Below are 15,697 nucleotides of genomic sequence, written 5' to 3'. Positions count from 1 at the left end.
ACACTAAGTTGGGTGGAAGTGTGAGCTGCGAGGAGGATGCTGTGAGGCTGCAGAGCGACTTGGATAGGTTAGGTGAGTGGGCAAATGCATGGCAGATGAAGTATAATGTGGATAAATGTGAGGTTATCCACTTTGGTGGTAAAAACAGAGAGACTGACTATTATCTGAATGGTGACAGATTAGGAAAAGGGGAGGTGCAAAGAGACCTGGGTGTCATGGTACATCAGTCATTGAAGGTTGGCATGCAGGTGCAGCAGGCGGTTAAGAAAGCAAATGGCATGTTGGCCTTCATAGCTAGGGGATTTGAGTACAGGGGCAGGGAGGTGTTGCTACAGTTGTACAGGGCATTGGTGAGGCCACACCTGGAGTATTGTGTACAGTTTTGGTCTCCTAACCTGAGGAAGGACATTCTTGCTATTGAGGGAGTGCAGCGAAGGTTCACCAGACTGATTCCCGGGATGGCGGGACTGACCTATCAAGAAAGACTGGATCAACTGGGCTTGTATTCACTGGAGTTCAGAAGAATGAGAGGGGACCTCATAGAAACATTTAAAATTCTGACGGGGTTAGACAGGTTAGATGCAGGAAGAATGTTCCCAATGTTGGGGAAGTCCAGAACCAGAGGTCACAGTCTAAGGATAAGGGGTAAGCCATTTAGGACCGAGATGCGGAGGAACTTCTTCGCCCAGAGAGTGGTGAACCTGTGGAATTCTCTACCACAGAAAGTTGTTGAGGCCAATTCACTAAATATATTCAAAAAGGAGTTAGATGAGGTCCTTACTACTAGGGGGATCAAGGGGTATGGCGAGAAAGCAGGAATGGGGTACTGAAGTTGAATGTTCAGCCATGAACTCATTGAATGGCGGTGCAGGCTAGAAGGGCCGAATGGCCTATTCCTGCACCTATTTTCTATGTTTCTATGTTTCTATGTCTGACAGGGCAGCAAGCCCAATAACCAATAGCTCATGCCAGGAGAGTAGAGGCAAGAGATTGGAGGCAAGTATATAAGTGGAAGTAAAATAATATTACTAATAAAATAATACAAAATAATATAAAGATATACATTGAATAAAACAAAAATTTAAAAAGTACCTGTGCAGAAAATTAAGATGGTGACTGGGGTGTGAGAAGCATTTCAAAAATGTGATCTACAGAGACACCTAGTGGCCAGAGTGTGCAATTACACCATGACATGGTCAGAGGAAAATTAAATGGGAAATGTGGGCATAGGAATTTATAATAAAACACTTGACCATGTGACCAATAAAACTAGCAACAAGATTTAAGATTGGTAGATATAAAGTATGCACATATGTTTGATGTTTTATGTTATTAGTTGATCCCCATGGTCTTGCACCCAGAGAGTGGTGAACCTGTGGAATTCTCTACCACAGAAAGTAGTTGAGGCCAATTCACTAAATATATTCAAAAGGGAGTTAGATGAAGTCCTTACTACTCGGGGAATCAAGGGTTATGGCGAGAAAGCAGGAAGGGGGTACTGAAGTTTCATGTTCAGCCATGAACTCATTGAATGGCGGTGCAGGCTAGAAGGGCTGAATGGCCTGCTCCTGCACCTATTTTCTATGTTTCTATGTTTCTATGAAGTGAAGTTTTGAGGTAAAGTGTAATTTGAGGGTGGGAATACAATTCAAGGTCTGCAGCGTTGCCATCAGCCCCAACTTAAAGCCTGTTTCTTACATTACAACAGCGGCCCCAATCCTTACACAGCATTACATCGGATATACAGCACAGAAACAGGCCATTCGGCCCAACCAGTCCATGCCGGCGTTTATGCTCCACTCAAGCCTCCTCCCGTCTTTCCTCATCTAAATCTATCAGCATAACCTCTATTCCCTTCTCCCTCATATGCTTGTCTAGCCTCCCCTCAAATGCATTGATACTATTCGCTTCAAACACTCCCTGTGGTAGCGAGTTCCACATTCTCACCACTCTCTGGGTAAAGAAGTTTCTTCTGAATTCCCTATTGGATTTCTTGGTGACTATCTTATATTGATGGCCACTAGTTATGCTCTTCCCCACAAGTGGAAACACTCTCTCTGTATCCACTCAATCAAAACCTTTCATCATTTTAAAGACCTCTATTAGCTCACCCCAAAGCCGCCTTTTGTCAAGAGAAAAGAGACCCAGCCTGTTCATCCTTTCCTGATATGCATACCCTCGCATTTCTGATATCATCCTTGTAAATCTTCTCTGCACCCTCTCCAGTGCCTCTCTATCCTTTTTATAATATGGCGACCAGAACCGTACTCAGTACTCCAAGTGTGGGCTAACCGAGGTTCGATACAGATAAGCATAACTTCCCTACTTTTCAATTCATCCCTCTAGAAATAAACCCTAGTGCTTGGTTTGCTTTTTTATGGCCTTGCTAACCTGTGTCGCAACTTTTAGTGATTTGTGTATTTGTATCTGAGATCCCTTAGTTCTTAGACTCGCACCCTCCAAGTAATAAGTGACCTCCCTATTCTTCCTATCAAAATGTAATAACTCATAAAATATAGAACGCTTCTCAAATTTGCGTGTCATCCTTGCTCAAGGGCCATGCTAATCTTCTCTGTATGGTTCCAATTTTAGCATGTGTGCTGAAGTGAGCACAAGTACTTCATTGGCTGTAAATCGCTTTGGGACATCCTGAAAGATGCTTTGGAAATGCAATTTTTTCTTGTTCTCATCTAATGTTTATATTTCCATGATAAATTCCCATGTCCGCATTTATATGTGAACCGTCACACTGCAACGCCATTAGGTACTGCATTGCCTCCACTGGGTGGAGGTTGTAATTACAACATTCCCATTATAAATGTGGACACAAACTATAATGGGAAAAGTTGACAGCGCATTCAGACGTAACATTTTTTAATAATATATAAAGCAATTTTGTAGAGATCACATAGAAAATTTATAGAATGATTAATTTTAACCACATGTATCTGCCTTTTCGCAGATGATGCTGTGCGTTTGCTGATAATAGTAGTTCCCATTTTACAGCATTTGTAATGGTTTATTTCATGATTTTGGACCTATTCCCCTTCCATTGCTGCTGTGGTAAGCGCACCGAGTTAAGGAATGGGCTGGTGTGCGAGACAGTCACCATTGCACTCTGAGGGACAGACAGCCTTCCCAGCACATTTAAATAGCTCGCCTTTTTTTATTATTTGGCAACGATATCGGTGACGCATTTCCGCAAAACCCGGGTTGGGATTGGCGATTTTACAGGAGGAGGGGGGGGGGGAAGATGTGGTCAGATTATTCGGGCAAAGCCGCTCGGTGCAGTCGGGAGGTATCGGTGGGGAGAGTTTGATACAAAGTGTCTGGTGGCGGTGGATTGCTACAGTGTTGTTACAGTGATAGTGTTACTGTGATACAGTGTGGTTACAGTGTAGCGGGCGGGAGCAACGGGTCCCGGGGGCGGGGGCTGGAGCTGGGGGGAGGATTCACGGAGCTGGGGGAAGATTCCGGAGAGCTGTTTCAGATCGCCTGCAGACGAGGAGAGATCCTCTTCGCCATCACCCGCCCCACGTCTCGCAAAGAACAGGCAGAACTGAATTTAGCAAACTATAAAAACAACGGTGCCTGAGGAGAAGCTGCATTTGGAGCGCTGAAAGACACACACGTGTGGATCTCGATCTCGCTCTCTATCTCTCTCTCTCCGGCCAGCCATGCCCAAGAAGAAGCCGGGACCCATCAAGCTGCACCCGAGCCCCGATGGATCGGCTCTGAACGGGACCACTTCCGCAGAGTAAGATAATTCATTCCGATCTCGCACACTTATTCTGTACCAATAATAACCGCTTGTCTCTGGCATTGTGTGGAACGGTGAATGAGAAAGCAGTTGGGAGGGCGGGCTGTGAATCTCCAGGCAATGACACTGGGCAATTTCCGAGCAAGGTTTAACATGGGTCACACTGCAATAAAATCCTTGAGGGGTTGATGTGGGCCTGGAGCAGCCCCGGCGTATTCTAGATCCGGCGCAGTACTTTATTTTTAAAAAGGGCTTGTTTCTTTTCCCTGCCACACATTTCGAAACCGACCTCCAGTGCAATAAATCTTCGCCACTCCCCGATGATAAACACGTTATGCAAACCTTGTCCTTGCTGTACCTGGTACGCGCCTATAGCTCGGCCTGATCCACATAGACTTAAAAACAATCTATTTAATTGATATTCTCGGGTGTGGGTGGTGAGGACCAAATGTAATCTGCAGGTAAAGGTTTAGAGCAATGAGTATAATTGGACCAGGGTGCACAGATGTAATTCAGTCTCCATTTTAAAGTCCTAACGTCTGCCCTTGTTTTTACATTTCTAATTATAAATTCCAATATTCGAATTTACAATGGAAACTGGCTATGTAAACATCACGTTGTAATTACCACCTCCTGCCAGTAGTGGCGCTGCACCACCTTCAGGGGAGGTGTAATTACAGCGTGACCAGTTTACATAGTTTCCATTGTAAATATGGCTATAGGAATTTGAGTAAAGTTGACAGGAAGTGCATGTCGATATAGTATTTTTTACTATATTGGTATAGATTAATATACAAGGGATATATATTATATGTATTTCTATAGGTTCTACACCACCATAATACAGTGGTGTTGGGAGTGATTGGACAAATCCTTGATGGGATTTTTGATCTTGAATTGAAAGCTAAAGGCACAAAACACGTCTGTATTGCAAGAGCTGCAGGGAATGGCTGCGTACTGTTAATTTATTCTCTTGTCCTCTTAACCTTTTTGCTACTTTCCTCCCACCTTTTTCTGGATTCCTATTTCTCTGCACCTTAGCTCCTGGGATGTGGAACTTGTAGGTGCTGGTATGGGGGTTACTTTTCATTCTTGATTGCTGAAAATTACTACAGAGGTGAACTATCCCAGCATTCGTAGCAGTAACAGAACATCGCTATTAAAACTGTACAATCCCTGAAATGATGGTGTGAAATACTATCCGATGAACACAATGCTTTTGCCGGGAGTTCTCACTGCAATTAGTAGCAGCATTAAATAAATGAATCCACCTCATGGTTTAATGCCTCATCCGAAAGTTGCCACCTCCGACAGCAGAGCACGCCCTCAGTCCTGCACTGGTGCGCCAGATGGATTTTTGTGCTCCAGTTTCTGGAGTGGGGACTTCAACCCATGACCTTCTGACTCCGAAACAAGAGTGCTGCCCACTGAGCCACGGCTGACACTTATGACGTAAATGGAACCCATTTGTTGGACTGACCTGGGCGGCATGCTCGCTCCGACCAATGTCAACTGGCGGATGACCAAAGAAAGTCTCAAAGATAAGTTCTCTTTTTGTGGGGCAGGGAGAAGCAGGAGTGCCCCTTTAGGCTTTGACTGTTGTACAACAGAACTACCCTTCTTAATAAAAAAAACGGTGGAATTAAAATATTTATCAGAATCAGCTACTGGTAACCCCGCATTCAACTGCACCTATTACGGAGAACCGTATCTACAACAAAAATGTTTGCTTATCAAAAACTCACTTAAGTAGGGGTCAGCTTTACTTAACCAGATAAATATTCTAAACAATTGCCATATAATGTGGCAAAGACACAACTGCGTTAAGGGAGCAGGAATGTATATTGAAACTGCTAAGTAGAACAAAAACTCTCAGCGGAAATGGAGTAATGTATAAAATGGTAACTAATGCCTCTGATATGGAAATCAAGACTATTGAATTATTCTGGAAAGTGAACACACTGACACAAATTATAACAAGTGAATCTGGCCCAAGGCCACCTTTTTATAAAATAGATTAAATATTTATAAGAATATAGACATTAATAATCTTATGCTCTGGAAATTTCAGTTCCAGATTTGCTGGGATTATGGTATAATTTGTAGGATGCAGTCAGGGGTTAATATTCTCGTGTGGTTTTTAAACTTGATTACCTTTGGACGTCCGGATGATAATGTCATTTTAGCACAAGATAAACGGTTTAATTGTCGGTTATGGCTCAGTGGGTAGCACTCTCTCACCTCTGAGTCAGAAGATTGTGGGTTCAAGTCCCACTCCAGAGACTTGAACACACAAGTCTAGGCTGACACTCCCAGTGCAGTACTGAGGGAGTGCTGCACTGTCGGAGGGGCAGTACTGAAGGAGCGCCGCACTGTCGGAGGGGCAGTACTGAGGGAGTGCCGCACTGTCGGAGGGGCAGTACTGAGGGAGCGCCGTACTGTCGGAGGGGCAGTACTGAGAGAGCGCCGCACTGTCGGAGGGGCCGTCTTTCGGATGAGACCCTCAGGTGGACGTTAAAATCCCAAAGGATTATTCTAAACCTGCTTTTATATTGTGTGAACTCCTGACGTGTGCGACCAACCCCCAGATGCGAAGGTCTCTGAGGGGGAGCAGTGCGGATTCACCAGAATGATACCAGGGCTAAAAGGGTTAAATTATGAGAACAGGTTGCACAGACTAGGCTTGTATTCCCTCGAGTGCAGAAGATTAAGGGATGATCTAATTGTGGTGTTAAAATAATTAATGGATTTGATAGTTTCTCTTTATCTACCCTATTTCCTCTGGTGGGGAGAGTCCAGAACAAGAGGGCATAACCTTAAAATTAGAGCTAGGCCGTAAAGGGGTAATGTCGGGAAGCATTTTTTCACGCAAAGGGTGGTGGAAATCTGGAACTTTCTTTCTCTCGTCCACCCCCCACCAAAATAACTGGGGGTCAATTGCAAATTGTAAAACTGAGATTGATAGATTTTCGATTGGTAAGGGTATTAAGGGTTATGGAACCAAGGCGGGTGCTTGGAGTTAAGATACAGATCATCATAGGCAGTCCCTCGGGATCGAGGACGACTTGATTCCACTCCTAAAGTGAGTTCTTTGGTGGCTGAACAGTCCAACACGAGAGCCACAGTCCCTGTCACAGGTGGGACAGATATTTGTCGGGGGAAGTGGGGGGGGGAGCAGGACTGATTTACCACACACTCCTTCCGCTGCCTGCGCCTGACTTCGTCATGCTCGCAGCGTTGAGATTCGAAGAGCTCAACACCCTCCCAGATGCACTTTCTCCAGGGTCTCCCAAGTGTCAGTGGTGATGTCGCACTTCATCAGGGAGGCTTTGAGGGTGTCCCTGTAACGTTTCTGCTGCCCACCTTTGTTTTGTTTGCCATGAAGGAGCTCCGCATAGAGCAATTGCTTAGGGAGTCTCGTGTCTGGCATGCAAACTAAGTGGCCTGCCCAGCGAAGCTGATTGTGTGTGGTCAGTGTTTCAATGCTGGGGATGTTAGCCTGGTCGAGGACACTGATGTTAGTGCATCTGGGGATTTGCAGGATCTTGTGGAGACATCGTTGGTAATATATCTGCAGCGACTTGATGTGTCTTCTGTACATCGTGCATGCTTCTGATCCATACAGGTGGGTGGGTATTATTACAGCCCTGTAGACCATGAGCTTGGTGGTAGGTTTGAGGGCCTGGTCTTCGAACACTGTCTTCCTCAGGCGGCCGAAGGCTGCAATGGCGCGCTGGACGCGATGTTGAATCTTCCCATCAATATCTGCCTTTGTTGTCAGATACAGATCAGCCGTGATCTAATTGAATGGTGGAACAGGCTTGAGGGGCTGAATGGCCTCCTCCTGTTCCTATGTTCCTAACACAGACAGCTACAAACGGAGTGCAAAACGGTTGGGATTTGCTAAAACCAGCCACTCAGATCTGTTTATAGTGGCACCAATACAGGTTTCATCCACTGTAAAGCAGCTGAATCAGAGCACAGAGTTCTCCTGGTGCCTATCTGACAACCCTCGCGCAATCAACACCATCAAAACCCATCAGCTGGTCAGATTCTCTCAATACTGTTTGCAAGATATTTTGTTAGGGGTGAAATGGTTGTCACATTTGCCTAGACAGCAGCAGTCATTATTCTCCGGGACATTGTGTGACAGCCTTTTGAGATGTTTCTGAGCAATACAAATCTTTTTCCTACCTTGATGTTTTCTTGGTGGTTATGTTGGAGCCAGTGATTGGCCTAATGTCAGTGAGTTTACCGTGTTCATTTTAGGGTATTTTTCCTCTCTTTCTTCACCCTGGATGAGTACTAACTGTAGGTGAACTGGTTCCAGGTTCTCCACTCTGCGGGGGCTGCCAGTAGTATAAGGACCGCCTAAAAGTGACTTATTTTTCTTTTTTTTTTCTCCGCACCTTGTACATCTAACCTCTTTGGACAATTATTATTTTATATGCAGATTATGTTTGCCCCTCTGCCATTTCATGTTGTTCAAGGTCCTTCATCCCCCTTCAAACGCCACAATTTAAAAATTCTCGTCCTCGTTTTCAAATCCTTCCATGGCCTCGCCTCTCCCTATCTCTAATCTCCCACAACCCTCCGAATTCTCTCTGCTCCTCTAATTCTGCCCTACTGAGCATCCCTGATTATAATCGCTCCACCATTGGTGACCGTACCTTCAGTTGCCTGGGCCCCAAGCTCTGGAACTCCCTCCATAAACCTCTCCTCCCTTAAGACGCTCCTTTAAAACCGACCTGTCCGAATATCTCCGTATGTGTCTCGTAGTCACATTTTGATTGATACTCACTCCTGTGAAGCGCCTTGGGACATTTTGCTACGTTAAAGGCGCTATATAAATGCAAGTTGTTGGGCTCTATGAACCGTTCTTCACCCCAGCGGGTAGCAGGCTGCGGTCACCCCTCCACCACTGCTCAGTAGAAGTATGCATGAGAGGAAGCCAAGCGAGACATGCCAGTCATTTCACCACTGCCCCTGTGGTGAACCAGAATCAGAGAAACTTTGGCCCATTGAGCAGGTGCTAGTTCCACACATCTCGTTCTCGGCTCATTCGTCTATTTAACATGTTCTTCTTGCTTGTATCTAATTTCCCCTTTAAATGTCGTGATTGGTTTAGCTTCAATAGCTACTTGTGATAATGTATTCCAATCTTTAGGTGAAAAAATAGATTTTAAGCACCCCTTCTATACTTGTTGTAGCAATCTTCAGTTTATGGCCCTTTGTTACTAATTCACCAGCCGGTTGAAATAATCTTGCACTATGTACGCTCTTGAAACGGGATTGGAACCACGTTAGATGCCAATAGTGTCTTTGCCTGATGATCCAGCCTAGGATCAGGAATTCATCTAATTGGGAACTTACAGCAGCAAACCCACGCCCCGCCGTTCCTTGTTGCGACATGTTAATAGACCAACTCGATGCAGTTAGCTTAGAACTTCAGAACAAGCGTTTCAGGATAAATGCAGCAGAGAACAATGTTAACAGGGACTTTAAGGCATGTAATTACCAAATTACAAAGTACCTGTATTTACAGTACAAAAACAGGCCATTAGGCCCAATGATCCACCCTCTCTCTTCCCTTCTCCTCCCATCCCTCTTCATTTCACCCTTCAACATATCCTTCTATTTCTTTTCCTCATATCTTCCCCTCACCTTAAATGCATCATATTATTTGCCGCAACCACTCCCTGTGGCAGCAAGTTCCACATTCTCACCACACTCTGGGTAAAGAAGTTTTTCCTGAATTCCCTACTGGGTTTATCGGTGACTGTCTTATATTTCTGGTCCCACCTACAAGTGGAAACATCTTCTCTATGTCCACCCTATCGAACCCTTTCATAATCTTACAGACCTCTATCAGATCACCTTTCTGTATTCTCTTTTCTAGAGAAAAGAGCCTCAGCCTCTTCAATCTCTCCTGATGGGTATAACCTCTCAGTCCTGGTATCATTTGAATAAATCTTTTTTGCACCATCTCCAGTGCCTCTATATCCTTTTTATAATACGGAAACCAGAACTGTGCACAGTATCTGGTTATATACACAGTGGGCTATATACACAGTGGGTTAGAGCGCAGGGTCCCAATTCAGTCCGAAAGTTGAGATGAGTCTCTGCTTGCTGCGAGGACCCTGACAACAATTTTGTTTCAAGCAGCCTGATCCCATTTCTCAGTAGATGCAGGTTCACAGTTCAAACCTGATGATAATTCTGTTCTAATTTCCAATGTTACTCAGAAAAAGGTCAGAAGTGGGGATGTTCGTTGATGACTGCACAGTGTTCAGTTCCATTTGCAACTCCTCAGATAATGGAGCAGTCCGTGCCTGAATGCAGCAAGACCTGGATGACATTCAGGCTTGGGCTGATCAGTGGCAAGTAACATTCGTACCACACAAGTGCCAGGCAATGATTATCTCCAATAAGTGAGAGTCTAACCACTGCCCCTTGACATTCAACGGCATTACCATCGCCGAATCTCCCACCATCAACATCCTTGACCAGAAATCTAACTGGACCAGCCATAAAAATACTGTGGCTACAAGAGCAGATCAGAGGCTGGGTATTCTGTGGCGAGTGTCTCGCCTCCTGACTCCCGAAAGCCTTTCCACCATCTACAAGGCACAAGTCAGGAGTGTGATGGAACACTCTCCACTTGCCTGGATGAGTGCAGCTCCAACAACACTCCAGAAGCTCGTCACCATCCAGGACAAAGCAGCCCACTTGATTGGTAACCCATCCACCACCTTCAACATTCACTCCCTCCACCATTGGTGGCTGCAGTGTGTACCGTCTACAAGATGCACTGCAGCAACTCGCCAAGGCTTCTTCGGCAGCACCTCCGAAACCCTCAACCTCTACCACCTAGAAGGACAAGGGCAGCAGGCGCATGGGAACACTATCACCTGCAAGTTACATACCATCCTGACTTGGAAGTATATCGGCGTTCCTTCATCGTCACTGGGTCAAAATCCTGAACTCCCTCCCTAACAGCACTGTGAGAGCACTTTCACCACAAGGATTGCAGTGATTCAAGAAGGCATCTCACCACCACCTTCTTAAGGGGCAATTAGGGATGGGCAATAAATGCCGGCCTTGCCAGCGACACCCACATCCCAAGAACGAATTTAGAAATAAATGCCACAAGGAATGTTACTGTGGGGAAATATAAATGTCACCCTGGCATAGAGGGGATTGCTGTTCTGATTGGTTCGTTTTTAAAACCGTTATACAAGCTTTTCACTTCCATAGTAACACCTTGATTAAGTGCAGACAAATTCCACAACTACCTCAACTTTAAGTCGGAGACCCAGATCAATTCAGGAACACCCAGCACAGAATGGACCAGCACACCAAAGATGGGGTGTTAGTAAACTACCTTTTTACAGTGTCCTTTATGGAGTTGGATATTCATTTCCCTTATTTTGTACAATCATACGTTAATTTAAAATTCTGTGTACAGGTATATTAAATTTGGCATATTTCAATCTTCTCTTATTGAAGAATGTGTAAGTTTTTTTTATTTACTTGACCTATTTTAATTCTCTTTGGTACATATTTCTCAATGAAAATAGCTTCTTAGCTGTGAGTGGTTCGATGCCTCCGAGCCCTTCCAAATCTAGAAACAGCATCTTATTCCAGGTTAGACTGAGATGAATATGAAGTCCCCAGCATCTGATTTAGAATGGATATATCTGCTTTGGAGGGGGTGCAGTGCAGATTCACCAGAATGATACGTTGACAAACATGACTTGTATTCCCTTGAGTTTAGAAGATTGAGGGGTGATCTAATGAAAATAGGATTTGATATAGTAGATTCTGAGCAATTTGGATAGTGGAAATCTGGAACTCTGCACCCCCCCCCCCCAAAAAAAAAGGCTATGGATGCTGAGAGGCAGTTGGAGATTTCAAAGCTGCGATCGATATATTTTCGTTGGGTAAGGGTATCGAGGGATACTGAGCTAAGGCGGCTTGATGGAATTGAGGTACAGATCAGTCATGATCACATTGAATGGTAGAACAGACTCGAGGGGCTGAATGGCCTCCTCCTGTTGCTGATGTTTCTAGGAATCCTTGATAGCTGGCAATGGGCTAGTTAGAAATAATTCCATCCCCAGCATCGACGCCCCTCGCTTTCAGCACGGAAAATTATCACCAAATGTAAAGTGGAAAATAATGCTTCTGTTTTTCAAAAAAAACGGTGAGAGAAAGGTTTTGAATAATTAACAAAGGAACAGTTTTTGTTAAAAGCAACTCTTCACAGTCTCCATGGTAACTTCAATTCTGTGATTTCTGACAGCACCATGACAACCAACTCCAATATCCTTTTATTATTACATTGTATATTCAGTATATCTTCAGATACTTTATCCCTCCATTATATGTAACAATATTTAGATTTTAGTGTTTGTGGAATGAATTGATTGTTGATCCAAGTCTTTCTCTGATTAAAGTGGATGATAATGTGGCCAGTGCGGTTCTCCTGTAGAATGAGCATCTCGACCAACAACTACTTGCATTTATATAGCCTTTAATGTACTACAACTTCCCAAGGTGCCTCACAGGAGCGTAACAAACAAAATTTGACACCGAGCCACATGAGATATTGGGACAGGTGACCAGAAGTTTGGTCAGAGCGGTCGGTTTTAAGGAGGAGAGAGGGGGTAGATGAATAAGGACCCAGGTTTGATCTACCGGGCAAGGAAGCTACAATTGGCCGCAGTACCCGGGTTAGGGATGGAATAATTGGCTGAGGCTCCTGTTCAGTAACCTCCTTCCAGTGGCTGCTACTGGAGTGTGAGTGTGTGTGGACGTTGGGTGAGGTTAGACGGGATTGGGCTGGGTTGTGGTGCACCCACACTCAAAAATAGCCTGCTACCAATCATTGGTGAGCTCGGGGATGGATAATGGGCACTTGGGCCAAAATGGCAGTACCCATTGAGCTGTACCCCATCATCTTCAGGAGAGGAGGGAAGGGAAGGAAAGATGTGTCTTTCACGACCTCAGGACATCCCAAAGCGCTTTACAGCCATTGAAGCACTTTTTGAAGTGTAATTATTGTTGTAATGAGGAAATGCACAGCCAATTTGCACACAGCAAGCTCCCACAAACAGCAATGTGATAATGACAAGATCATCTGTTGATTGATAAGTATTGGCCAGGACACAGGGGAGAATTCCCCTGCTTTTCTTTTATGGCCACCTGAGTAGGCAGGCAGGGCCTCAGTTTAAAGGCTCACCCGAAAGATGGCACCTCCGACAGTGCAGCACTCTCTCAGTGCTGCACTGGGAGTATCAGCCTAGATTTTTGTGCTCCAGTCTCTGGAGTGGGGCTTGAACACACAACCTTCTGACTCCAAAGTGAGGTTGCCACTGAGCCACGGCTGACACCTCAAGTAGGTAAGAAGTAGAGAATACACTCTTGTGCTAACGTGCATCAATGTTTGTCTGATTACACTCGTGAAGTGCCTTGGGACACTTTATTACATTAAAGGAACTATATAAATGCAAGTTGTTGTTGCATTTATATGGCACCTCCTCAGAGTAGGCCAAAAGTGCTTCACAGCCAATAAATTATTTTTGAAGTGTAACACTGTTTAATAGGCAAACAAAGCAGCCAATTTCTACCCCACCAGGTTCCACAAATAACAGATAAATTACCAGTTATTCTGCTGTCAGTTGTTGGTGTTGGTGGAGGGAGGAATATTGGCCAGGACATGACAAGAACTCCCCTGCTCTTCTTTTACCGTGGGATCTTTTGCATCCACATTAGAGGGCAGGCGACCTCGATTTTAACGTCTTGCTCGAATGACGGTACCTCCGACAGTGCAGTGCTCCCTTAGAAATAAGGAATGCATGCAATAAAGGTGCAGCAGTTATCATGGGTGACTTTAATCTACATATTGATTGGGTTAACCAAACTGGTAGCAATGTGGTGGAGGAGGATTTCCTGGAGTGTATTAGGGATGGTTTTCTAGACCAATATGTCGAGGAACCAACCAGGGAGCTGGCCATCCTAGACTGGGTGATGTGTAATGAGAAAGGACTAATTAGCAATCTTGTTGTGCGAGACCCCTTGGGGAAGAGTGACCATAACATGGTAGAATTCTTTATTAGGATGGAGAGTGACACAGTTAATTCAGAAACTAGGGTCCTGAACTTAAGGAAAGGTAACTTCGACGGCATGAGGCGTGAATTGGCTAGATTAGACTGGCAAATGATACTTAAAGGGTTGACGGTGGATAGGCAATGGCAAACATTTAAAGATCACATGGATGAACTTCAGCAATTGTACATCCCTGTCTGGAATAAAAATAAAACGGGCAAGGTGGCTGAACCGTGGCTAACAAGGGAAATTAAGGATGGTGTTAAATCCAAGGAAGAGGCATATAAATTGGCCAGAAAAAGCAGCAAACCTGAGGACTGGGAGAAATTTAGAATTCAGCAGAGGAGGACAAAGGGTTTAATTAAGAGGGGGAAAATAGAGTACGAGAAGAAGCTTGCCGGGAACATAAAAACTGACTGCAAAAGCTTCTATAGATATGTGAAGAGAAAAAGATTAGTGAAGACAAACGTAGGTCCCTTGCAGTCGGATTCAGGTGAATTTATAATGGGGAACAAAGAAATGGCAGACCAATTGAACAAATACTTTGATTCTGTCTTCACGAAGGAAGACACAAATAACCTTCCGAAAGTACGAGTGGACTGAGGGTCTAGTGAGAAGGAGGAACTGAAGAATATCCTTATTGGGCAGAAAATTGTGTAAGGGAAATTGATGGGATTGAAGGCCGACAAATCCCCAGGGCCTGATAGTCTGCATCCCAGAGTACTTAAGGAAGTGGCCCTAGAAATAGTGGATGCATTGATGATCATTTTCCAACAGTCTATCGACTTGGGATCAGTTCCTATGGACTGGAGGGTAGTTAATGTAACACCACTTTTTAAAAAGAGAGGGAGAGAGAAAGCGGGTAATTATAGACCAGTTAGCCTGACATCAGTGGTGGGGAAAATGTTGGAATCAATTATTAAGGATGAAATAGCAGCACACTTGGAAAGCAGTGACAGGATTGGTCCAAGTCAGCATGGATTTATGAAGGGGAAATCATGTTTGACAAATCTACTGGAATTTTTTGAGGATGTAACTAGTAGAGTGAACAAGGGAGAACCAGTGGATGTGGTGTATTTGGACTTTCAAAAGGATTTTGACAAGGTCCCACACAAGAGATTGGTGTGCAGAATTAAAGCACATGGTTTTGGGGGTAATGTACTGACGTGGATAGAGAACTGGTTGGCAGTCAGGAAGCAGAGAATTGGGATAAACGGGTCCTTTTCAGAATGGCAGGCAGTGACGAGTGGAGTGCCACAGGGCTCGGTGCTGGGACCCCAGCTATTTACAATATACATCAATGATTTGGATGAAGGAATTGAGTGTAATATCTCCAAGTTTGCAGATGACACTAAACTGGGTGGCGGTGTGAGCTGTGAGGGGGACGCTAAGAGGCTGCAGGGTGACTTAGACAGGTTTAGGTGAGTGGGCAAATGCACGGCAGATGCAGTATAATGTGGATAAATGTGAGGTTATCCACTTTGGGGGCAAAAGCGCAAAGACAGAATATTATCTGAATGGTGGCAGATTAGGAAAAGGGGAGGTGCAATGAGACCTGGGTGTCATGGTTCATCAGTCATTGAAAGTTGACATACAGGTACAGCAGGCGGTAAAGAAGTATGTTAGCCTTCATATCTAGGGGATTTAAGTATAGGAGCTGGGAGGTCTTACTGCAGTTGTACAGGGCCTTGGTGAGGCCTCACCTGGAATATTGTGTTCAATTTTGGTCTCCTAATCTGAGGAATGACATTCTTGCTATTGAGGGAGTGCTGCGAAGGTTCACCAGACTGATTCCCGGGATGGTGGGACTGACATATGAGGAGAGAC

At 44.6% G+C, this 15,697-nt stretch overlaps 1 protein-coding gene and 1 non-coding gene across 2 annotated transcripts in view; one reads left to right on the top strand and one right to left on the bottom strand.

Moving 5' to 3' along the window:
- Window positions 1–2,509: 2,509 nt before the first annotated feature.
- LOC139228406 (U6 spliceosomal RNA) lies at window positions 2,510–2,613 on the bottom strand. The gene has a single exon (XR_011587554.1). It is a non-coding gene; the product is annotated as a U6 spliceosomal RNA (small nuclear RNA).
- An 839-nt stretch (window positions 2,614–3,452) lies between these two features.
- Window positions 3,453–15,697, top strand: part of map2k1 (mitogen-activated protein kinase kinase 1) — a 47,391-nt gene continuing 35,146 nt past the window's right edge. The window contains exon 1 of the mRNA XM_070858589.1: window positions 3,453–3,757. Within this exon, the coding sequence (XP_070714690.1) occupies window positions 3,678–3,757 (80 nt within the window). The 5' untranslated portion in view covers window positions 3,453–3,677. The remainder of the gene's footprint in view (window positions 3,758–15,697) is intronic.

Source organism: Pristiophorus japonicus, chromosome 17 (assembly GCF_044704955.1).
Source record: "Pristiophorus japonicus isolate sPriJap1 chromosome 17, sPriJap1.hap1, whole genome shotgun sequence".
Classification (NCBI taxonomy): domain Eukaryota; kingdom Metazoa; phylum Chordata; class Chondrichthyes; family Pristiophoridae; genus Pristiophorus; species Pristiophorus japonicus.
This window is presented reverse-complemented; position numbering and strand designations above follow the sequence as displayed.